Source organism: Necator americanus, chromosome V (assembly GCF_031761385.1).
Source record: "Necator americanus strain Aroian chromosome V, whole genome shotgun sequence".
Taxonomy (NCBI): domain Eukaryota; kingdom Metazoa; phylum Nematoda; class Chromadorea; order Rhabditida; family Ancylostomatidae; genus Necator; species Necator americanus.
The window spans coordinates 17,367,407-17,391,063 of NC_087375.1; the positions used below are offsets into that span (position 1 = coordinate 17,367,407).

Here is a 23,657-nt window from a genome sequence, read left to right on the forward strand (position 1 = left end):
GGAAGTAAAATTCACAAACACACGTCACGTCACAAAATACCGTGTAGAGAATGCAAAAAGTAACCAAAAGGTAAGTAAGTAAAAGAAAGTGCTGCAATTTGTAGATTGGTCCTTTCACTGGACCATACTACAATGATAGAACAAAATAAAGTGAAGGTGCTATAGGAACGTAAGGAGAAACTTTCAAGGTTGAGAGCTCTCCTCTGCTTAGTGGTACCGGAAGGAAACTTTACAAGTATCGCAGAGAAATCCTAGAAAAAATTATTAATTTGAGACATTAAGATCAGTTGGAAAGATCTAAGATCCGAATTTTAAAAATTTTCCAAGCTTTGGCTTCAAGTGGATTGATTAAGATGTAGACTGGAGTGAACTTTCAAAGTTGAGACAAGGATATCTATGCTTCTCAACATGTTTTTAGACCTACTCTGCAGAGACACGTGGGTCCCACAAAGGTGGGAAACACAACATTAAATGAGCAAATGTTGAATACAAAACGACTTCTTAAATATGTACTGAATAAGAAGAGTTGTCCGTCCCAATAAAAAATTGAACGCAACTGACCACAAAGATCCGGGTCTCGACGGATCCAGCGAGAGGTACTCGAACGCAAAACATTCATTTTACACTGCACCGGTGCGGGAAGAAGTGCGCGCGTGACAAACAAATCTTTAAGCTGATTTTGCAGTGAACAGATATTTCTACGACTGGGCACATGATGAATAAAGAATCCTTATAGACTCTCTAAAAGTACACAAATCGAAGCATTCCTAAGTAAGTCCAACAAAGTACTGCTATTTTTCTTTGCAATTATCGGTTTCACTCTGAGATCCATCTGCAGATAGGGGCCGATTTCTGTGGTAAAAAGATTTGCTCAAATGATTTCAGCGGAAGAAGCGGAAACAATTTTCTTTTATATCAAACAAGTTTCTGTAAATGTTTTCAAAACTGTGCTAAAACTCTAAAAAATCAAGATTACTGATGTGCTTCCGTATTGGATACTTTTAGAGAATCTACAAGGATTCTTTATTCATCATGTGCCTACTCGGCACATTATGAATACGGATATTGGAGCTCACAATCCCGGTAAAAATAATAAAATAAAGAAGGACAAAATAATAAAATGAGGAAGGATAAAAAGAGAAAAAAAGAAATTAGTTCTTAGAAAAGATAAACATAGTTTGTTACTATCTCTTATTTTCTCTGTAGTTGTTTGCAATGCACCCATCACGTATTGCTTGTGAAATGTAGATAGAAAAAATGGAATATACTGTGTAGCATTGGAGAAGTAAATATTCCAGGACTAAATCCTCACAAACTCATGGAAAGCAGGTTGAAATGTCAAAAGGAGAAGATCTTAGTGAACATCAAAAGGAAAGAACTATACATGTCACCACTTCTTATCTAATAGTGGTATCCTATAGATAAAGTTCTGAATGGAGGGAATCCAGAAGCAGTGAAATATGTCTATGTAAGGACAAGAAATTCCCAAATTCAAGAAAGCAGAAAAACCTCCGTACCTTCCAGAAGGCGAAGACAGGCATATCACCAGGGCAGCGCATCACAGAAGCACGGTCGTTAGTTAGAAGAGAGTGAAAAGTTAACTGTAACATATTGAGAACCATTCTATTTATATATCCTCTCCAGACCTTTTCATTGAAATGATGTGATTTGTGTGTATCTACTTTTAACCTGTACATATGTACCGTGTCATCCTCCTCCCACACGCAACAACACAACATTATTTGGACAGTGTCATCAGCATGGTTAATGTTCAATCATTTGATAGCGTATACCATCGAGGAGAAAGTGATTGTTCATGTCGTTAGGCCCACAGAATTTCGGAAGTGATTGAAAAAAATTAAAATTGGAGGAATGTTGAGAGAAAACTCAGCTACATCTCCGATTTCACAAGACGACAAAACCACTCAGACCGATATTTACTTCTTCAAGACTTGGGATAACGGCAACTTATGACTAGTATCACTGATAAAGAAATCTGCATACATCTTGGACTCGCATATCAGAGGCGCTACATTTCCCAGCGATAGTCACTCACCGAGGCCTCCCCTTAGACAAACGTTATATTATTGAGGCATAACGTTATATTTCTCTGGTGCCTGCTTGTTGTAAAATTATTTTGACCTTGTCTCCCCGACATAACAATTTGTTAATATCTTGTGAAAAATGTCACTAATCGTCTAATGTATTCTCTGAGGATTGGGGTACGGGCGCTAGTCCCAACGACCACGGCACACACTTCGGACGTAACATTCGGAGGTGAGATCAGCTCGGTACGAAGGACATTATAACGTTGCTAAGCGATCCATTTATAAAACTGTGATAGTATGAAAGAAATGTTGCGAAAACTACCCAACTGTTTGAGCAATTACGACTTCTATGGAACGAGGAATTTTTTTAAAGAAGTTTTTCAATTTGCTGAAGTCTACGCATCGTATGGTTCATGAGAACCAAAATGTCCTCTCAGAAGGGTCATCCAGAAATGTCACTATCCTATAGGAGGGTATATGATTGCGCAATTTTGCGCCATTATGCAGATCTCAAATCCAAATCTCTTTTTGTATAAGAACATTTGTCTCCCAAGTTTCCTCTCGAATAGAAATTCTGAAATAATCAGAGATTCCAAATCTGAATCAATTTCAGTTTTCTCCGTTTTTTTCCCCAAGCATTCATTTTCAAAAGGGTGGGTGTGGGGGGTTGGTAAGAGGCTCCGCTGTAACTGGACGTTCGATGATTCGAAACCGCTCTAGTGCCAACCAGGCATTTCGTCCTCCCGAAGTCGAAAAATTAGTATCGGACTTATTTGAGAAAATAAAAACACAGGTTTGATTCGTCTCAAGTTTCGCAAGTTATTCTATGACTGTAGGCAAGCGTTAGTTAACCTCACCCGATTCTGAATTGAAGTGAATGCGTTATTGCATCCCAAACAGATTAATACCAAACGCTTTATATTTTTATCCTTCATTCATCTCCAGCTTTCGAAATGGTTTTGATGTTATGCTGCTCGATCCTTCAGATGCAATCCAAGCCATTTTTCTCGTATCGTATCTCCGAAGAAATTTCTGCGGCCTGCGCTGCTCCTGACCAGTGCAAAAGCATACTAACGTGATCAAAATTAAGGTGAATTATTCATCTAAATTTCGCGGGTACTGTCAAATGCTGCGTTATGCATCTTGGTAATGGCAACCTAGTGAGCTGCGGGTGTAGTGCAGCGGTTAGAGGTTCCGCCATCTGCACGATTGTCTGGGAGGATAAAAAAAAGCCTGACTTGGCACATCGGCTAGCCCGCGCAAGATGCACGCGCGTTCATGAACCTCAAACGAACTCTGGGTTGAAGTCGAACGGCTAGGCGCATCCCCCATAGGGTTTGATCAACGCCGTGCACTTTATCCTTTACGCTTAATACTTCAAAATGAGGCTAAGTAGGTGCCCAGTAAATACACATTAGTCGGTTCCAGAAAAAATTCAGATTAACCAGTTGCAGAATAAGAGGATTTGGATTATATAGCATAGACTTCGACAGAAAGTACTTTATTCTCTGCAATAGATTTTCTACCCGAAATGCTAAACGGTCTTCAGCCTCTGCATGTGGTTGTGCATGGGGCCGAAAACAGCAAAACCTTCAAACGCCGACTAAGAGAAGCTAAGAAAAGTCCTCCAAACTTTTTAATCCTGAAATTCCGTGAACTTCTCTTCCCAGTTCCGTCCTTCTCCATTGTTTTTTTATTAGCAGAGATTAGACAAGTACGATTTACCATTGATGATATTTCCCTGTTACTTCTTCCTTTGGGAAGCCTAAATATTAGTGTTTCTATCTCTGCACACCGGTTTAGCGGTGTGAGCCACTACACCCGTTTGCTGAACTGCCGGTGCTTCTATGAAGAGACGAGTGTGGGAAGAAAATCATGAAATCTCTCATCTATGCCTGAGTTTTTGACTTTAAAAAATGGTGAAAGCGTTGATAGAAGAAAAATTATAATTATGATCTTACAGAAAACGCCAGTACTCTTATTTCCTATTCATCGGTGAAGGCGAGCGAAGTAAACACTACAAGCCCGGCTTTACACGGGCTTGTAGACTGGTAAATAAATAAATACCACATTATGATTTGTTCTGCTCCATTCAATACTACCTTACCGCCCCCTCGCTTGCGATTCCCTTTCTTTCTCTCAAGGAATGGACATCAGAAAAACATAATAGATTGCTTCGCTCCGGATGTTGGGAACAGAGGTGTCGCCGTCGCCCAACTCCATAGTCCGACTAGGGCTAGCAAGGGCATCATCAGAGTCCCAACCGCGGACGCAACTAAACCACAAGGTCGAAAGTAGTTCCCACTCGACTGTGTCAGAGGGGACTGCACCTGTTGTTATTACCCCATATTTCTAGAAAGAGCTCCCGATAAGCGACGTCATGGACGTAATTGCGGCTGAGGCGTACTGTCGATTTGAGGTCCTCTCCTCGATGTACACATCAGCACTTACTAATGTTTATGCAGCTAGAATATGAGTATTTTTATTCTCATATGCATATTCATGCAGCGTTCTGTTTTTTGTTCTCATCGAAATCGAACGTTGATAGCTATGCTTTTGTTTTGTGATAGTCACAGTTTATCATATTGCAGGGTTCATTGGTCTGCCCTCATGTCTTGGCTAAGGCTAGCTTCGTTGGTGCTTGTAGCAGGGTCTTTAGCCGTCAAGAGACAAGACTTTAAGACCTGCGAGCAGTCCAGCTTCTGTAAGCGCCACAGAGCCATTTCGGTTGGTATCGACACCCGTCCTTCATTACTATTTTATTTTTGAGCAAAATCATGTCAATTTTTTTGTTGTTTGTTCATGTTTTTCTTATGATCACATCGTGCATCTTCAGTATCTTTCTATGTTACTTATTAGGAGAATACTGGTTACGAGGTGGATCCACATTCTCTCAAACATGCAGGATCAAGGCTTGATGCAACGTTGCAGAATGCTGAAAACAAACTTTCTCTGCGTATCTATGGTCTTAAGGTTCGTCAGTTTTGAGTATTGAATTGTTGAGTCTCGTTGGTGTGCAAACCCTAATTGAACACAAGAAAACATCTGCATTTTTATTACCTCGGTAGGTTTATTCCTTCAGTCTAGTTCATGAACGTTTTATTCGTTAATAAAAGACAGAAAAATGCAGCATGTAAGGCCATTCAAAGCGGTGCAATGTTGACCTGTCAAATCCAAAAACTTGCATTTCCGATTTGTCACTTCCTGCTTTCGCTTCTGCTTTATTGATTGCATTTCTGTTGTACTTCATATAAAGAATAATGGATAAAGTGTCTGGTGTTAATCATTCCGCTTGGGGTGCACCATCACGTTCTCTCCAATTCAGAATCGTTTCAGGTTACCAACGTGTAACTGGCCTATGCAATGACTTGCGGGGGCTAGCCGATGTGTCAAGTCAGTGTTTTTATCCTCCCAGGCAAATCTGGTACCAATTTATCGACCCCGGCGGGATGAAAGGCTTGGTGCGCACTAGGGCGGATTCGAATCTCCGATCAATCGTGCAAACACAGCGGGACCTCTTACCGACTGCGCTACACCCGCCACTTTTTACTTCATATATCCCTTTTAATACTTTTATGATTAATTTATATAGCGGGCTATGTATGATTCGTCAGAACCTACTGAGAATTCCTTAAATGAAAGCTCTCAAAATCTGAGCTAAAACTCTGAAGTTTTTTTTTTTTGGAAAGAAGAAAGCGAAATCTGAGCCGTTTTTTTTTTCATTTTCGCTGGATAGATGCTATAAATATTACAGGAATCTTCAGTTCGCATACAGATTACCGAAACTGACACTGCGATCCGCAAGCGGTTTGTTCCTGATGTGGCTCTCAATGGTGAACCAGAAGAGGTCTGTTCATTTGTCTAGTCAGTTCACACAGCTCGTGGGACGGAATCTCTCGGAAGTAAGCGAAAGTCCGGCCGTTTTCTTTCTATATCTTGTAGGGGATGGTGATCTTTTTCCCATTAGATTTGCAGAGGTTGTACATCTTTCTGCAAAAAGTTTTTGTCTTTTTTTTTCTTTGGGAAAGTTTTTTTTTTGCTGTGCTCGGTCTTGCCAGCTCTATGATTGTGGTGTGTACTTAGTGCTCTGAAACAAAAGTAGAATGTTCGTATTAAAAATTCTCGGAAGCAACGAATATGTGTCTAATCGAAGCTCTATATGAATGTAAAGTACTCTTTAAAGAAAAAAATGTGTAAAGACATCATGCAATCATGACGTAGATATTCGCGTCAGCGTTGTCGTGATTTTTCTGTTTAACAGTTTTCAGTCCAGTGTAATTGGTACTTTATTATCCGCTCAAAGTTGGGTAGTCAGTCTGAGGAAGCCTTCAGTTCTTGCATGCTTACACCTTCCTTACACCTTTTTTCCCTCTTTCACCCTTCCTTCACGAAATATTCACTAAGAACTAGGGAGGCTGTTTTTAAATTTCGCCCTTTAGAACTATATGTTGAGCTTGCAGCTTATTCCAGAAGTGCTATTATTAATCTGTATTTAGAGAAGCTAAAGTTTTGTAGAAATTGCTCATTTAGGATACTTTTTCCGCTCTTGAAATCAAATCAGACTCCGCACATGTAACAACCGGCGATAAAAAGTTAAAGGTATTTTGTATTCCTCTTCCTTGTAATGTTTATCCTTGTTCTGATCAAATTGTTTCAGCATCGCAATGAGCAGAACTTCATTTTTTTTATTTTCAGATAGTTATCGCCTTCAAGCCTTTTGTTGTGCATATTTATAATGACTGTAATGACCTGGTCGCTCAAGTAAATCGAGATGGGAAGTTGAAGGTGATTTTTGACTTTTCATGATGTTTCCCATTGTGAAATTCCATTTCATATTTGCTTTGTAAAATTGAGTATTGTTAAGGTTGAACACTATCGAACCAAAGAGGAAGGTAAAGAATATCCTGAAGGCTTTTGGGAAGAAACCTTTAAAACTTTTACCGATACTAAACCTTTCGGATCTAGCAGCGTTGGGGTATGATCGCTGTATTCAGAAGCTCAAATTTGTAAATATGTCAGGCGATATGAAAATCACCACCTTTAAGGTAGACATTTCATTCGTTGGGTTTCGTTCAGCATATGGATTGCCAGAACATGCCGACTCTTTCGCTCTGAAAACTACAGTTGGAAATTCTGATCCCTATAGGTAAATGTTAAAATTAAGTTAACCATTGTTTTTTGAATGATCAATACTTCTTTGAGGCTGTACAATCTTGATGTTTTTGAATATGAACTCGAGAATCCCATGTCACTTTACGTTGCGATCCCATACATTGTGGCCCACAAGAAGAACGCTACTGTTGGAGCTTTATGGTACGGATTTTTACGTTGGTGCAAGTTTTATCACTTTATTACTTAGCGTTTTATAGTAGTTTTGTACCATTGTCATTCTTTATTCAACTCTATTTACATCACGTTAACTCCACTAATGTTTGCCTTGATATCTTTTTCTAAAGTTATGTGCATTTTTTTCTAAACCACTATAATGCAATACAATATAACAAATAATATAATATCATTTGTTCATTTCCTTCCCAGTTGTCACCAGTTTTGTATCTTCTCATCCACTGGTTCTCCGCGTGAGAACTTTCTGGAAGTTGGACTTACCTCTTGCACATCACATATGGGTGTCAGATACTGTTGTGCGATAAGTTGGCATTGTTTTTGTTAGAGTACATTCACTCCTGTATCCTTTCTTCTACTAGCTATGTGAAACAAGTGCACATTCTACATCAAAGGCATCACCTTACGAATCTGGGGTGGTACAACCGGGTAATGCCTATAAGAGGTCGTAGATTGTGGAGAAGAGGGTGATTGCGTTCATCTCTTCTCGTATCAGTGTAAACGGACGACCCCGGGACGCTGTTTCTTACGATGGCTTCTGCTGCAATGCTCAACATGTGCGCCCAGTCCCGCCTGCGACTCACCCGAATGGGTTTTCGACGAGTCGCAGGGGACAGCCGTATAGGCATTACCAGGCTGAAATCCGTACCATCCCAGATTCGTAGGGTGATGCCTTTAACTGTTTCGTGCATGCGAAAAAGTGAATATTCCAATTGCTTTTTGCGCTACTATGTCTTAACTCACTTTTTGATCACATTACACACACCTAAGCGTTCATCTGTCAGAAAATGTAGTTGAGTTTTTGGGAGCGCGTTGTAGTGCACACATTCTAGTCATTCCATGCAATAAATAGGGAAAATAATGAGAAACTTAACAGAACCGTTGAGGACTCAAAGTTAGATAATATTGTTAAACAGTGAGAGTTCTTTTAGGAATAATGACCATTGATGCAAGCGTAATTTTCAGTTGAAAGGTTTTTTTTTGTAAAACTTCCAACTTTAGGTTTAACGCAGCTGAGACTTGGATTGACACTAGTTCTTCGGCGTCGAGCAAAGGATTTTTCAGAAGCGTTATCGACAAGGTGGGATTCAAAACCGTTTTAGGAACTGTTGACGCAGGAACTTGTTCTTTTTTTTAATTTATCATTTTGCATGCAAATCTTGTAAACTTAGGTAATATCTGGGGAGAATGTCCCCCATTTTGATGCTCACTTCATGTCTGAGACAGGTGCTGTGGACATTTTCTTTTTTGGAGGACCTTCACCTCAAGAAGTTCAGCGACAGTTGGCAAAAACAACCGGAGTATGTGGATCTAAAGCTTGCATATGTGGATGAACATCATTGTGTTTCTTCTAAGTATTTTACAGGTAACACCAATTCCTCCTCTTTTTTCGATCGCTTACCATCAGAGTCGATGGAATTACAACGACGAGGAAGACGTAGCGCAGGTTTATTGCTAATTCGTATTTAAGTCCTTGTTCTCTCTGCCTTTCTAACTTTTTTTTTTTTAAATCTTGCATGGCTATCGGTATCTTAGTCTGAAAAGGTTTGTTCAGAATTGATCCGTACATGTAGTCGGATTAAAACGACAAGAAACACAGCACAGTTGCATAAGTGGCTGCGCTCGAAGTGAAGCGGAGGAGATGGAGGTTTGAACTGACTTGCACAGGTCCCTCCTCGATCCTAACCGCAGCGGTCCACCGCGTCACATCTAGCGCAGCCGCTTACGCAGCTGCACTGTGATTGATGTTGTTTTGACCCGATTATTACTATGCAGGTGAACGAAAATTTTGACGTATATGACATTCCGATGGATGTGATATGGTTGGATATAGAGCATACGGACGGCAAAAAGTATTTCACGTGGGATCCACACAAGTTTTCTCATGCAAAGCAGATGATTGATGGTTTGCACGTCAAGGTCAGTACGAAATAAAGATGAAATTCATACTTTATTTTGTTTTCTTCCCACATGCAGTCACTTTGTTTTTTATCTATCATATATATATATATATATATATATATCTTGTAGGGGCGCAAAATGGTAACAATCATCGATCCTCACATAAAGAAGGACGACGGATACTTTGTCTACAAAGACGCCAAAGATCTTGGATTATATGTAAAGAAATCGGATGGTGCTACCGATTTTGAGGGGCACTGTTGGCCTGGAACGAGCTCCTATTTGGATTTCCTTAATCCTGAGGTATTACTTCGTTACTTTTTTCTATATATGAGAGCTTGCGTTGTAGATTATTTTAATTAAGTAAATTATTGCAATATTTCGCTCGAAATTAGAAAGGAAATGTCTGAACTTATTTTATACTTCATTATTTTGTGCTTAGACTCGTAAATACTGGGCGGCACAGTTCGCATTCGACCGCTATGTTGGATCGACTCCTCAGTTGTTTACATGGAATGACATGAACGAACCTTCGGTATTAGTTTCAAATTTGTTTCAAAAAAGCTAGGAGTCTGTTCCGTATAATCAAGATTGTGCCTATTTTGACGACGTAGTTTGCAGGTGTTCAGCGGCCCAGAAGTCACTATGGACAAGGACTGCCTTCATTTCGGAGGTGTTGAACATCGTGAAGTAGGTTTAGTTTTAACTCAAAAACTTTTACTTTTATTCGGAAAATCTTAAGCTGCACAACATCTACGGCTTTATGGTACACTCATCAACTTTCCAAGGACAACTAGATCGAACCGGTGGGAAAGATCGTCCATTCGTACTCACACGGTAAGGCTTTCGATTTGTGTTATTAATTACAATAAAAACCTCTAGGTTGAATACGGAATTGGAACACAATTTCTGCAGATCCGGCTTCATTGGTACTCAGCGAACAGCTGCTATATGGACTGGTGATAACACTGCTGAATGGGGACATTTAGCCATTGCTGCTCCAATGCTGCTTTCACTATCTATTTCTGGTGTGCCCTTTGTGGGTATGTAGTGTTCTAAAATTCAGTGAAATTTGATAAGATGAAGATTTTCACGTTCCCTAAGGTGCTGACGTGGGCGGATTTTTTGGAAATCCTGACGAGCAGTTGCTGACTCGCTGGTATCAGACTGCAGCATTCCAGCCGTTTTTCCGGTGCCCCTTTGTTTGCATGCTATATTTTCTTACAGTTTTTGCGCAGTACGTATGTTGTGATTTTCTTCCAGAGCCCATGCCCACATTGACACAAAGAGACGCGAACCGTGGCTGTTTTCGAAGGACACATTGGAGGCGATTCGACAGGCTATTAAGCGAAGATATATCTTACTTCCTTATTGGTGGGAGTTTGACTTATTTCTAAAGAGGGTAAAGATGTACTCCAAACAAAGCATTTGTAAATGTTCACAGTTTATCTTGTGCAGTTTGCTTAGGACTGAGTGATTTATAATACAACTCTGTTTTGCTCTTCATATTCATATTCTGTCGCATTGCAGCGGTATTATTCTATTAGATTGGTCCGAAGGTCGTGCATCAAAATTTACTTTTCGATCCGGAATTTTAGAGTTCTTGAATTCAAATTCTTTGGCAATCGAATATGGTAGAATGTTCTCATAGATTACAGTAGACGAATTCGAACCACCGTGTACTACGATTTCCTGCAAGGCCACAACGACCGCACTGCTCATATATGTGATGCGCTCAAGGGAGATGTAGTTTCCCACTGTCACACGTTTGTTCGAACAGTTCGAATCAGGTGATATGTTGCATGAAGATCGACCTCGCTCTGGTCTCCCGGATGACTGGAATAATGAGGGTTTGCGTGACGCTCTCAGAGACAAGCCCAATGCCCACTACATGTGAACTGTGAAAGACACTTGAGTGCGGCCGCAAAATATTCGTCAGACGTCTTCAGGCTCTGAAAACAGAAAAGTGATGTCGACTTGGGTCCTTCACGAATTGTGTGCCTCGCAACTAGTGACAAGAGTGAATGTGTACCAGTCTTCCCTTCTACGTTCACACAGACATGATTTTCTCCGCGGAATCGTTACAGGAGATGATTGGGTGTTGTATGTTAGTCCTACACGCAGAAAAGTTCGCTTTCGCGTGGCCCCGTCTGACTATCATTTGTTCCGGCCACTGAAGCTAGATCTACAAGAGGAAATAACCGATGATCAAAAAGAGCTGGAAGATGAGATTTCGTGCTTCTTCGACTCGCAGCCGCCAGAACTTTCAACTTCTGGAATTGACAGCATAGTGAAGCGTTAGACGCAATGGATCTTGATGGTCATTTTGTTGATTGATATCCATGCACAATAAAGTTAAGTAAGTATAGTATAAGTTTGAAAAAAGTGGTAAAACTCGTGCAGGATTTTCGAACCAACTTAATAATTTCTGCGACGTCGTGAAGCACGGTTTGTGAGTCCACGGCCGCGTTCACAAGCTGACATCGCCTAGATATTGTAGAGGAGATGATCGAGTCATGATCGGCATAAGTTATCAAATCTATTTCCTTTCTGATTTCCTATGTGCACTATCTTAATGTTGTTTCGTGTTGCACGTAGCTGCTTTTCCCATTGCTGAAGACTAGCATCTTTCACTTCTCTTTTTGGCATATCCTTACATTAAACTTCAGTTTCAGGAGGCTAAACGATGTCGAAACACGTTTGAATTTTCAAACCTGAATACTGATTAAATATGTAGACAATCAAAAAAGTGGCAGATGTGATAACGCAAGTCGATAGTGATTCGAGAATCTCCTCTACAATATCTAGTCGATATCACCTGAGGAACGCGCCTCGAGCCGCCAATCCGCGCTTCTCAACATCGCAATATTGTTAGGGCTGTGCGGATGCGACTGGCGTTTCAACATACCTGTGCAAAACATCCGCTTGCAAATGGGATGCATCACCTGACAATCTAACCATCGGTGATCATCATCAACTTAGTACACCTCTCATCACAGTGCTGATGTCTCTCTAGTGCTATTCTACCGTACTTCGCTAGGGCAAGCTGAAAGGAACACAGCCAGGACGTGAAACTGAGACAACGGAATGGAAGAAAGAGATTTGCCACTTCAAACTCCAACTTGTTTGTTCCTTTGGGTGTATACGAGTCTTAATCTCCTCTGCTTGCGGTTGCCCTGTTTATACAAAATGCAGACAGTCATTTGATTATGCGCTCTGGGCACGTACGAACTGTATAACTTGCATAATCATATGGTGGAAGTTGACCAGATATTGCATAAAGGTGTTGTTGTAATGCGCATTATCAAAGCACAACTCTAACTAAATACATAGAGGGAGTGTTGAACCTATTAGAGTTGTGCTTCATTAACAACTACCCGTTTCGTTACGTTGAAATGCCGGATACTATCGGCCTCAGGTACCTGGGCCACTCAGTGTCGATAGGCAGTTCCCTAGGATACGGAACAGTGATGAATTGATGGATTTTGTGCGACTTTTTGCCGTGGATATAGGGGGTTTGGACGGAGGTGTGTTTAAGGACGAAATGCCTGAACTCTGGCAGCCCTAAGGAACTTCCTTTTTGCATAGAGAGACTCATCCCAATTTGACAGGACCTCATTCATGGTTCGCTAGAAAGGGAGGAAGTATAAACTATCAGGTTGATGAATAAATTCTTTCGCTTTCAGAGCCAATTTAACTTTAAAAGGAAATCCTTTCTTAGGAATCGATCTAGTACTGAGCAGTAGTACTGAGTAGTATCTAATACGGATCTAATACTTCAAAATGCGCTCCCACTTTGTAGTGCCCCAAAACGGAGCAAATAAGATAAAGATAAAAATGGCAGAACTACGAGTCGAGAAGACTACACAGTTCTGACTCTTCTCTCTATCACTGTAATGCTGCCACTAGTGGCTAAGGGCATTCGCAACGGTGCGCTCAATAACCATCAGACCGCGCGGACAGCGCTGATCGCGCGGCTGTGAACTCTGCGGCCATCCTGAGGCAGCAAGAAACTTATGTGAAACCTATGAGGAAGGATCAACTAAACCGGTTCATTTACTACTTGATCCGCACTAGCGCCTTTATTATAGTGATGAACGGGACGTGGCGGAGTTGTTCAGATGGTTTCCGACTTGTACCTCCACCATCTTTACCTAAACTTGCTCCATTTTTATTCAAAGTTCTACAAAACGGAAGCGCCTATTTTAAGTGGAGAATAAAAGCTTTACGATGACATATTATCTTCCATATGAAGCCTATTGCTTTCATGGCAATAGGCTTTATATGGAAGATCAAATCGTCTTTGGAAAAGAAAGCGAAAGAACTTTTCCACCAGTCTAATATATTTGGATTTGCAATTGTTTCCTTACTCACTAAAAAATTGTTAGAGAAATTAGTTACTGTAGGTCACTTTGCGCATTAGCTCTCGGCACTATTTAGTAGTAAGAAACATTTTGTTTTCCAATTGCGCAGTCATGGGATGTTTAGGTACTCCCTCTTCCGGGAGCATGCCCTTAGTGGAGCACCACCAATGCGACCAGTATGGTTCGAGTTTCCAGATGAAGAGAAGCATTTTGAGCAAGACAAGGTGATTTAGGTCTCTCTTTTCATTTTGACGTTATTTCCTGTACTTTAAGGCTTGGATGGTTGGCAGTGCGTTATTGGTACATCCAGTGGTTGAGAAAGACACTTACAATGTTAACGTTGATCTCCCTCATGGAGACGATAAGGTTGTTTTTGATGTTTCTGTCGCTTTCTTTCTCGTGTCATCCTTTGCTTACAAGTTTGTTGTAAACTGTGCAGTTTGTTCTCCTTTTTATTCATGTACTTTCGGCATCGAAAAGATGACCATTGCCCTAATTTTTACTCTTTTGTGTTCTTTATAGTTTCCATTAAAGGCATCACCCCACGAATCTGAGGTGGTACGGATTTCAGGTGGAGTATTCGTATACGGGATGGGAGACTATGGAGAGGGGGGTGATGCCGTTCATTTCTTCCTAATTGCCGTAAAAAACGGCCCGGAAGATATGGCTTCAGGCGTTTTGGCGCACTATTTTCTACAGGGAATTCGACTGGAATGCGCCAGCCTTGTGCGGCGCCGCATCTTCTTTTAGGGCCGTTTTTTACGGCAATTAGGAAGAAATGGACGGAATCACCCCCCTCTCCGTAGTCTCACATCCCGTATACAAATACTCCACCTGAAATCTGCACCACCTCAGATTCGTGGGGTGATGCCTTTAACACAGCCAATAGGGTGCCAACTCAGAATGCAGTGGATTATTTTATTTTATTCCTGCGTAGTCCGTTTTTTCTGTTGTTTTTTTTTTCGAGTGGTTCTCTTTACTTTTACGGAAAGAACTTACCGTTTTAACATTTTCCTTAGTACTCTGCAGCTGCTCTGAGTTGTACCTTTTCAGACCCGGTGGTACGAATGGGAGACAGGAATTGAACGATCTGCTGGTCCATCTTACGTTGATGTTCCCATTACTCACATTCCAGTTTTTCAACGTGGGGGTACTATTATTCCAACATGGCAGCGAGTCAGACGAGCAGCAAGTTTAATGATTCAAGTAAGAGAAATGGATTTCTGTGCTGAGGGAGAATGTTTTTCGAAGCTAACCCTTTCATTTTAGGATCCATTGACGCTGTACGTTGCATTAGATCGCAACGGTAATGCAAAAGGCAGTGTGTATCTTGATGATGGAGTAACACATGATTACAAGAAAGGTGTCTTTATATCGGCTGAAATGCAGTATAAGTAAGCTTACATCACGTATATGACCTTATAAGACAATTGATTTTGTAATATTGAACTTATCTTATGTCCAAACTATCTATAAGCTAGATTTAACTATCCTAAACTTATTTCTTTTTTGCGTAATTATCGTATGTACTTGATTTACTATTAGACTATTTGCGGTGAGATTAGACAGCTGGTCTTTCTGCAGAGTGAAGTCATCGACGGAATCAACTATTTACGGTCAACCTAGTCCTGACAGTGGCAGTTATGAAACTGAGGCTTGGATTGAACGCATAGTGGTCCGAGGATTGGATCGAATTCCTGCGAATGTCTCCGTATGTTTTTATTTCCTGCTTGTTTGTTATTAAGGAGAGCACTTTGCAAGCGAAGTGCTCTAGCCTACTCTATTCTAGGAGCAACAAATTTATTTGAGAATGTTTGCTCCGTTAAACAAGTTTGTGCCATCGTATTAGCAAGGTGGCGAAGAAGTATGAGCGCGAGAGTTGAAACTAAATTTTTTTAGAAGCATCAATTCGGATAAAAACATATTTAATCCACAGTATATGTCATAACAATCAGATTTACAACAATTTCACGAAAAGGCTTTGATACAAGCGTAAAAACGTTCCACAGGTTCAACGGAGCGCCGAAAGTATCCGAGGTCGGGATTGTGCCAAATTTCCTACAGTTCCTTCTTCAGTTGATCCAAACTAGTCACCTTCTTGCTCGTTGACTGTTCTTCCATGAATCTTCAAACCGAATAGTCCAGCAGATCGAGAACCGGGCGGTATTGATTCTTTGTAAGGTATTACACTGGACTGGGGCGCGGGTAGCGCAGTCGGTAAGAGGTCCCGCTGTGTTTGCACCATCAATCGGAGGTTCGAGTAAGTCTTACTGCTAATCAAGTCTCTTATCCCTCCAGGGCAATAAATTGGTGCCAGACTTGTCAGAGACGATAGAAGCACTGGATTGACACATCGGTCATCATCCGATCTTCATCTTCAAATATCAAATGTCGTGTACAGGAGCCCAGTTCTGTTGGTAGATCAGATTTTGAGATTTTCGCTTCCAAGCCAACGCAGTTTTGTCGAGAATTTCACTTTGATATGTTTGAGCATTGATACTAACATTTTTTTTGATGGATATCACTTGTATCTTCCGATTTTGGACTGATGCTGCCTCACACCTTCAAAAATTTTGGGAGAAATATTCCTCGTATTTACTTTGTGTTTTCATTCTCTCAATGGCTATTTTTCAGAAATAGACTGAGAAGCTCTCGATGATTTTGGGCGTTATTGGCTACTGAAATTGTGAAAATATCTTCATTTTCACGTCTTCAATGCGGTGCACCTTGAAAAAAAATGCCATCGTACCAAATTTCCTACAGTTCCTTCTTCAATTGATCCAAACTAGTCACCTTCTTGCTCATTGACTGCTCCTCCATGAATCCTCGAACCGTATAGTCCACTAGACTGAGATCCGGAATCTATTTGCGAGGTATTGATTCTTTGTAAGGTATTACACTGGGGTGGAGGTAGCGCAGTCGGCAAGAGGTCCCGCTGTGTTTGCACGATCGATCGGAGGTTCGAATCCGCCCAAGCCTTTCATCCCTTCCGGGTCTATAAATTGGTACTAGATTTGTCTGGGAGGATAAAAGCACTGACTTGACACATCGGCTAGCCCCGCAAGTCATTGTATAGACAGGTTACATGTTCGTGAACCTCAAACGATTCTGAATTGAAGTGAACTGAATTGAGTGGCGCGTGCCAGGCGGATTGATTAACGCTAGACACTCTTTAGTTTATCCTTTATATTAGAGGGGAGATCCTAATATCTTCAATCTCCTTTGTACCTTCAAATTTTCACTAAGAGAGTTCAAAATAGTCTAAAACGTACTTCATCCTTTTGCAGATCTCTTTTTGCACTTTCTTTTTTTCAGATAATCCGCGCGTCGGATCCCACCGTTAAATTACAATTCTCATACGATCATGGCAAAAAGGTTCTACTGATACGGAAGCCACTCGTCAGCATTACACAGTCTTATAAGATTACTATAACATTCTGAAGGTTACTAAGGGGATACAGGGCTTTTGACACATAGCTCAATACGAATATGGAGAATATGTGGCTGCTCCTCGGACCTTAGCCTGGCAAAGAGTTTCGCGCGATCGTTTATTTTATTCATGCCATTTCGACTTTTTTCGATGATTGTAGCCCTGTTTCTCCTTCTGTTATACAGCAATTATTTTTATTATAAATACCACTGCTGTAGCGTTTGGTATTGTTTTTCTAGCTTTATGTAATGTTTAGTTCATTAGTCATCAGTTGCAGTATCCTCAAAGATTGTTAAGTTGGAGCCCTTCCTAATTTATCAATGTTTCATTGTATTTTGATGGTAGTTCCATCATATTTTCATTCTTGTTGCGTTGGTTGGGTCTATGTATGTGTATTACGGTTGTTTCATGATAAAATTTTCGAACGGTTCTTCATTGACTATTGTGATCACCTTGTATGTGAAAAACAATAAAGGAACAAAAGTTCTTTTCGGGAAAAACTCCATCTGTTGGGAATCTGTTGTAGTCTTTGAAGAAGGATTGGTTTTGGAGAATACCTAATGTTTGATTCGCGTTTGTTCGCTTCTCAGCTTTTAGAGTCAGTAGACGCAAGTGTCACGCAGATGGACCTTTCTATTCGTTGCCCATTTGAACGCACGGTTCTTTCACTGCTTTGCTACGCTTCAGAAGTATGAGCATGCTTTATTGGTGTGCCTAAAACCTTGTTTACTGTTTACACCTCACTTCTATGCGCAATCTTCTACTGATGCATATTCTGCGCAATCCAGCATACGGTGCTTGCAGATATCGCATTGGTCTGGACAGAGAGGAATGTGGAGTTTATTTTACAGCTTTGTTGCTGCTTTGAAACGGTTGTTTCGTAACAAAAAAATGTCCGGACTGCTTATAGGTAGTCTATCTATCAAAATATGGGCTGTGGCACAGCGCTTTTTTTGATATTTTTGGGACACTTGTGCCGTATAACAGTACACGTGTAGGTAGTTCGCACGTTCGAGAGGCTCAGTACGTAGACGACTAATTGCATCTGGTGAAAGTAGGGCAACCACGTGCGTGTATAGTCGGCCCAAAACAACCTGAAGTTCGGTGCAGTCGCGTGAACAGCTACGCCATATGCAGCGCAGTTCCGAAGCAATCGGGCTGCAATGGTGAGTGCAGCTATCGACAAACTCATCCTAATTCCAACCGCTTTAAGAGCTGTGACAGTCCAGCTTCTGTGAGCGCCACAGAGCTATTTCGGTTGCTATCGACGCTCTCTCTCCATTACATGCCATGCTCAGCCATGCCGCTTGGAGAGTTTTTGGCGCGGGATTGGTGTCTTCTTATTTTACCCGACGCACCAAACCTGTCGTGTATGGTCTTGTAGGCTTAGGGCTTTGAAGAGAATTTGCTCTTCTTACTTGAATATAGAGAAAGCAGCTCGGTGGAACTGTTTATTGAGCGTCCAAGATTACACGCAGGGAGCATAGGCAACGACCGCATTTCCTGGATAAGGGTGTGAGAAGTGACTTGTGTTGTACATTGCCTACTGCCCTTAAAGGCATCACTCCACGAATCTGAGGTGGTACGGATTTCAGGTGGAGTATTCGTATACGGGATGGGAGACTACGGAGAGGGGGATGATTCCGTCCATTTTTCCTTATTGCCGTAAAAAATGGCCCGGAAGATACGGCTCCGCACAAGGCTGGCGCGCTATTTTCTACAAGGAGTTGGACTGGAGCGCGCCAGCCTTGTGCGGAGCCGCATCTCAATGGCCGTTTTTTTTAATGGCAATTAGGAAAAAATGCACGGAATCACTCTCCTCTCCATAGTCTCCCATCCCGTATACGAATACTCCACCTGAAATCTGCACCACCTCAGATTCGTGGGGTGATGCCTTTAATGGACAATAATGCGAAGAAGACAATGGGGATGGTGGTGCTCGCAAACAGTGAGCGATATAAAAAGATACTCCATCGTTAGAGAAAAAACCCACAATTCTTGCTGGTTCTCGACGCTCGCTTTTCTTAACATCGCCAGCACATCAAATGAAAGCCGTTTTGACTCAACCGCATCTGTTGTTATTGCACCATATTTTCCGAAAAGGGGGCTGTGGACGGATGGCACTGTGGGCGGAATTGCTGCTGAAGGGCACTGCCGATTTGAGGCTCTCTTCTCCATGGACACATCAATATTTGCGGACGTTTTCCAACATGAGCCTCATTCTTCCTGTTGTATGAAAGTTTTTTCAGCTATAGTAGGGTTATCATATTGCAGGGTTCATTGGTCTGTTCTCATGTCCCGGGGAAGGGTACCTTCGTTTTTTTCGGTGTTCATAGGCTCTTCAGCCGTTAAGAGAAAAGACTTTAAGAGTTGCGACAGTCCAGCTTCTGTGAGCGCCACAGAGCCATTTCGGTTGGTATCGACGCTCTCTCTCCATTACATTCTGAGGAAAGTACACTAAGTACATTTTATTGTTTATACGATCCATATGACCATGTTATGCATATTCAATATTGTTCTATTTTGCCGATATTGGGAGGATGCTGATTACGAGATGGACCCACGTTCCCTCAAACATTCAGGATCAAGAATTGGCGCATCATTGCAAAATACAAATACAAAAAAAAAAACTTTCTCTGCGTCTCAGCGCACTTAAGGTTCGTCAATTTTAAGTATTGAATTGTTTAGGTATTTGTATTTTTTTCAAATAGAATTTTGTTCACGCACAATGTAGACAAACAAGAAAATTCAAAGTTCAAGAGCAAAATTCCGACCTAGGTGTCGTTCAGGAATTTTTTTCTGTTATGGACTGTTGGATGTAGTGGATTGGCCATATCTGATATCACTTCAGTTTCCAGGTACAGTGTATTATCTGTGCACAGTGAGCTATAGTCGGTTCAAGTTGGTGTCACAACAGCCTACAGCATGACGCAGTTGTTTAAGCGGATGCGATCGAAGTGGCGCAGTGAATTAGCGTATGTGATGGAGGCTGGACCCTTGTGCGCTGCAATCGAACTGCAAATGGATCAATCTCGACGGCTGTTGCTAGCTTCACCGCGCAACTTTAAAGGCATCACCCATGAAATACTCCACCTGAAATTCGTGCCCATGAATCTGAGGTGGTACAGATTTCAGGTGTAGTATTCGTATACGGGATCGTAGACTAAGGAGAGGGGGGTGATCCCGTCCATTTCTTCCCAATTGCCGTAAAAATCGGCCCGGAAGATACGGCTTCGAGCGTTCTGGCGCGCTATTTTCTACAACGAGTTCGATTGGAGCGCGCTAGCCGTGTGCACATGCAGCATCTTCCGGGCCGTTTCTTGCGCCAATTAAGCAAAAAATGGACGGAATCACCCATCTCTTCATAATCTACGATCCCGTATACAAATACTCCACCTAAAATACTTACCACCTCAGATTCGTGGTGTGATGCCTTTAATTTTCCAGAGTTTTTCTTCTTTTTTTTTAAACGAATCCCACCCCTCAACATTTGCTACGCTTCAAGCTTTACGCCCTTTTAACTTTCTCAGGAGCGAACTGCACTCAACTGTCATTGTATTAGAAATGCGATTTCAGTGGGATAGGTGGAGCTGAATAATCACATCGGGTCTATTATATGCCTGGTATCCTACTGACAGTCTTTTCTGCAGGCAAAATTCGGCTGCACGTTATCGGTTGTGGGTTTCTTAGAACCGATTTTTTTTCTGAATTGACACTTGTCCTTTGGCATTGGGCAAAGGATTTTTCAGAAGGTATCGACAAGCTCGAGGTATAGTTATCGACAACGTAGGATCCAAAAACATGTTAGTAACTGCTAACGTAGTGACTAGTTTTTTTTTTATTTATAAATCTGCAGTGAAGTAGCGATAGTGTTCTACAGCTAGTTTGTATATTGTCCAAGACTGAATGGCTGTAATGTTTTGTTTTTAGAGTGTCAGTGAAGAATCGCTGAAGACCATTCAGCCTTCACATGAGCAATCATAGGATGTCTAGGTACTCCCTCTTCTGAGAACACGCCCTTAGTGGAGCCCCGCCAATGTGGCCAGTATGGTTCAAGTTTTCAGATGAAGAGGCATTTTCAGCAAGACAAGGTGATATAGGTTATTGTTGCATAGGATGTCTAGGTAGGTTGAGTGGTTGAGAAAGACACTTGTAATGTCAACGAAGATCTACTTCTTGGAGAGGAAGGTTGCTCTCTGCCTATTCTTTTCTTCTGTTCTTATTTGCTTACAAGCTTGTGTACACTAAGCAGTTTTTCCTTACTTTGATTCGTGCACTGTTGGCATCGGAGAGATGACCACAACTCTTGTTTTAGTGGCTTGTTAACGGAAATATTGTTTACAGGATGCGCCATAATTATAGCGAAGCTATAACTTTGGCGCACAGTGTAAACGTCCGTGGACAATTTGACCTTCTGTTCGGAGTCTCTGCTGTTTGCTGTGCCTTTCTTGCCTTTATTGTGTTAATTTTATCATAGTCATCCCTTATTCAAGCATGAAAATAATCTTATATAGGTACGTGAAAGAATTTGCTTGAATCCGGAGCCTTCGGTCCTCCGAATGACACGAGAAATGGACAAAAAAAAAAGGAAACAACAGATTGCCATCCTGGGCTAATGCTTACTTTGGAAACCGCTCTTGGACCTACCAGCAGGACGGAGCTCCCCCCTCCCGCAAGCAAGAATGGTGCACGACTCGTGCAAGGTCAACTTTTCTGGCTTCATCAGCTTTGATGAGGGCGCAGCCAATTATCCGGGTTTGAATCCGATGTATTATAGCGTCTGGTTGATTGTGGAAGCAAAAGCCTGCTCGAAAACCTTCCAGAAGGCATGGGATAGCCTCGACACGCTACACTTGCGTGCCACAGTCGATGCTTGGTGATGCTAGAGTATAGTAACGATACTAGAGTCGATGCTTGAAAAAAGTAACAGATCCGAATCTTGAAAATATCGTCGTCTGCGAAATGTAGCAATTTCTAGCGAATGCAAGAAAAGAAACATTTTTAAACGATACTAGAGCTCCCGTGATCACATCTTTTCATTTAAGAATCAATATGTGCGAAAACGGAGTAGTTTAGCCACATGATAATGGCCCATTTAGGTGCCAACTAAAAAACTTATCTAATTGCTTGGTGTTCTGTGGCTGCACCAACTTTCCACGAATTGAAACAGTCACTTCCATTCCACCATCGGGCATCCAATTTCGTTGATATTCAAAGCCAGTATTTTAGCGTCAAGTTTATCGTATGTTATTATATGTAGTTTATATCATGTTTCAACTCTGCAAAGTAGAGAATTTATAAATTTTTTCGCATCTTTTATGCATTTGTGGAACAGTAGCACTACACTGCAGAACTATAATCGATGGACATTTTGCTAAATATTTCGCCCTGCGATCCATTACATACCAAAAGGTGATCATAATCTTTTTTTTTGCAATCATTAACAAATCTTCTCACTCCCCGTTTTTGAATTAACCCCTCAAAACTTCCGTAGATTGTCTTTTCTTAGCAAATATTTTAAGAATAAAAAGTGCAAATTAAAGAAAGAAAGTAATACGAACTACAATTCAGTAAACTTATGGGTATAACATGAGTAGAATAGGACTAGAGGTACATCAAGATTTTTCCACGAGATTATTGCTTCCGCCGTTTCACAATTTTACAGGCAGTGGGAATCAAACTTGATTTTACATCTATGTTCCTTTTAAACCTCTACAATATGGAAACATTATTCGAAGTATGAGTTTCCTTCGTTCTCAACTATTAGCAAAGAACGAAGTGCTAACATGAAATGACGTAAATATCACTGTCGTAGTGATCAAAATAACGTTCTACGTCAGTTTACGTCGCGCAAACTGTTGGCTGCTATTTACTCTATTTTATTTACTGGATTTAAGCAGCCGTTCGCACGTGTTTTCGCCTTTTGAAAAAAGGATGATAGCAGCGATAGGGAGACATGCTGGGAAATAGATATGTGAAGGAACCACAGAAACCCATTTTACTGAGTTGGTGGTCCCGCGCACCAATCGGGCGCAGAGGAAACTGTCTCTCCTCACTCTATAACTTTCTGGCACCGGTGCACCATTCCGACCCCATGGCACCCGTTGCACCCCATTTTACAGCTATCTGGCTCCGGAGCACGAATTCGACGCCGTAGGACTCGTCTCTCCCAATTTTACCGCGTTGAGGCTTTAGCGACGCCATGGTATCCGTCTCCTTCTCTTTTTGGAATTTATTGACTGAGACACACACATACACAGACGCACACACGTGAAAGAATAAACCCGTTATTATACAGCATGATAGTTTGCAAGTTTGGGAGTGTACATTCCCATAACAGTTTGTTTACCCTCACTTACATATGAGAGAAACAAACTTGCCTTATCAATACCAACATACAACACTCCAGAGCTTTGCACAATGGATGAAAGGTAGAGTGCTCGCCTATCAGGTGCATGATGATGGTTCGGCACTTCACCGATGCAAAGTTTTGCATCATTATGGAGTATTTTCGTGACACACAGATAAACACACACACGGACTAAGCGCGTTATTATATAACATGATGAT

General features: G+C 41.3%; 1 protein-coding gene across 3 annotated transcripts; it reads left to right on the forward strand.

Moving 5' to 3' along the window:
• Nucleotides 1-4,658: 4,658 nt before the first annotated feature.
• RB195_014197 (uncharacterized protein) lies at nucleotides 4,659-21,071 on the forward strand (the record flags this gene model as incomplete). Of its 3 annotated transcripts, XM_064204353.1 has the most annotated exons (32): nucleotides 4,659-4,775; nucleotides 4,908-5,021; nucleotides 5,803-5,895; nucleotides 6,579-6,647; nucleotides 6,744-6,833; nucleotides 6,913-7,023; nucleotides 7,094-7,194; nucleotides 7,251-7,361; nucleotides 8,394-8,472; nucleotides 8,564-8,692; nucleotides 8,758-8,838; nucleotides 9,168-9,311; nucleotides 9,423-9,596; nucleotides 9,736-9,828; nucleotides 9,915-9,983; nucleotides 10,036-10,130; nucleotides 10,209-10,336; nucleotides 10,398-10,485; nucleotides 10,557-10,667; nucleotides 13,782-13,881; nucleotides 13,931-14,023; nucleotides 14,711-14,863; nucleotides 14,927-15,051; nucleotides 15,242-15,368; nucleotides 16,973-17,032; nucleotides 19,456-19,499; nucleotides 19,670-19,744; nucleotides 19,877-19,945; nucleotides 20,031-20,052; nucleotides 20,738-20,764; nucleotides 20,837-20,890; nucleotides 21,018-21,071. In XM_064204353.1, the coding sequence occupies 32 exons, from the start codon at nucleotides 4,659-4,661 to the stop codon at nucleotides 21,069-21,071; spliced, it is 3,000 nt and encodes a 999-aa protein (XP_064060232.1). The 3 variants fall into 3 exon arrangements, with proteins under 3 accessions (XP_064060232.1, XP_064060233.1, XP_064060234.1); XM_064204351.1 differs by lacking the exons at nucleotides 19,456-19,499; nucleotides 19,670-19,744; nucleotides 19,877-19,945; ... (2 more) ...; nucleotides 20,837-20,890; nucleotides 21,018-21,071 and having other exon boundaries at nucleotides 16,973-17,098; XM_064204352.1 differs by lacking the exons at nucleotides 4,659-4,775; nucleotides 4,908-5,021; nucleotides 5,803-5,895; ... (23 more) ...; nucleotides 20,837-20,890; nucleotides 21,018-21,071 and having other exon boundaries at nucleotides 19,381-19,499; nucleotides 20,031-20,061.
• Nucleotides 21,072-23,657: the final 2,586 nt, after the last annotated feature.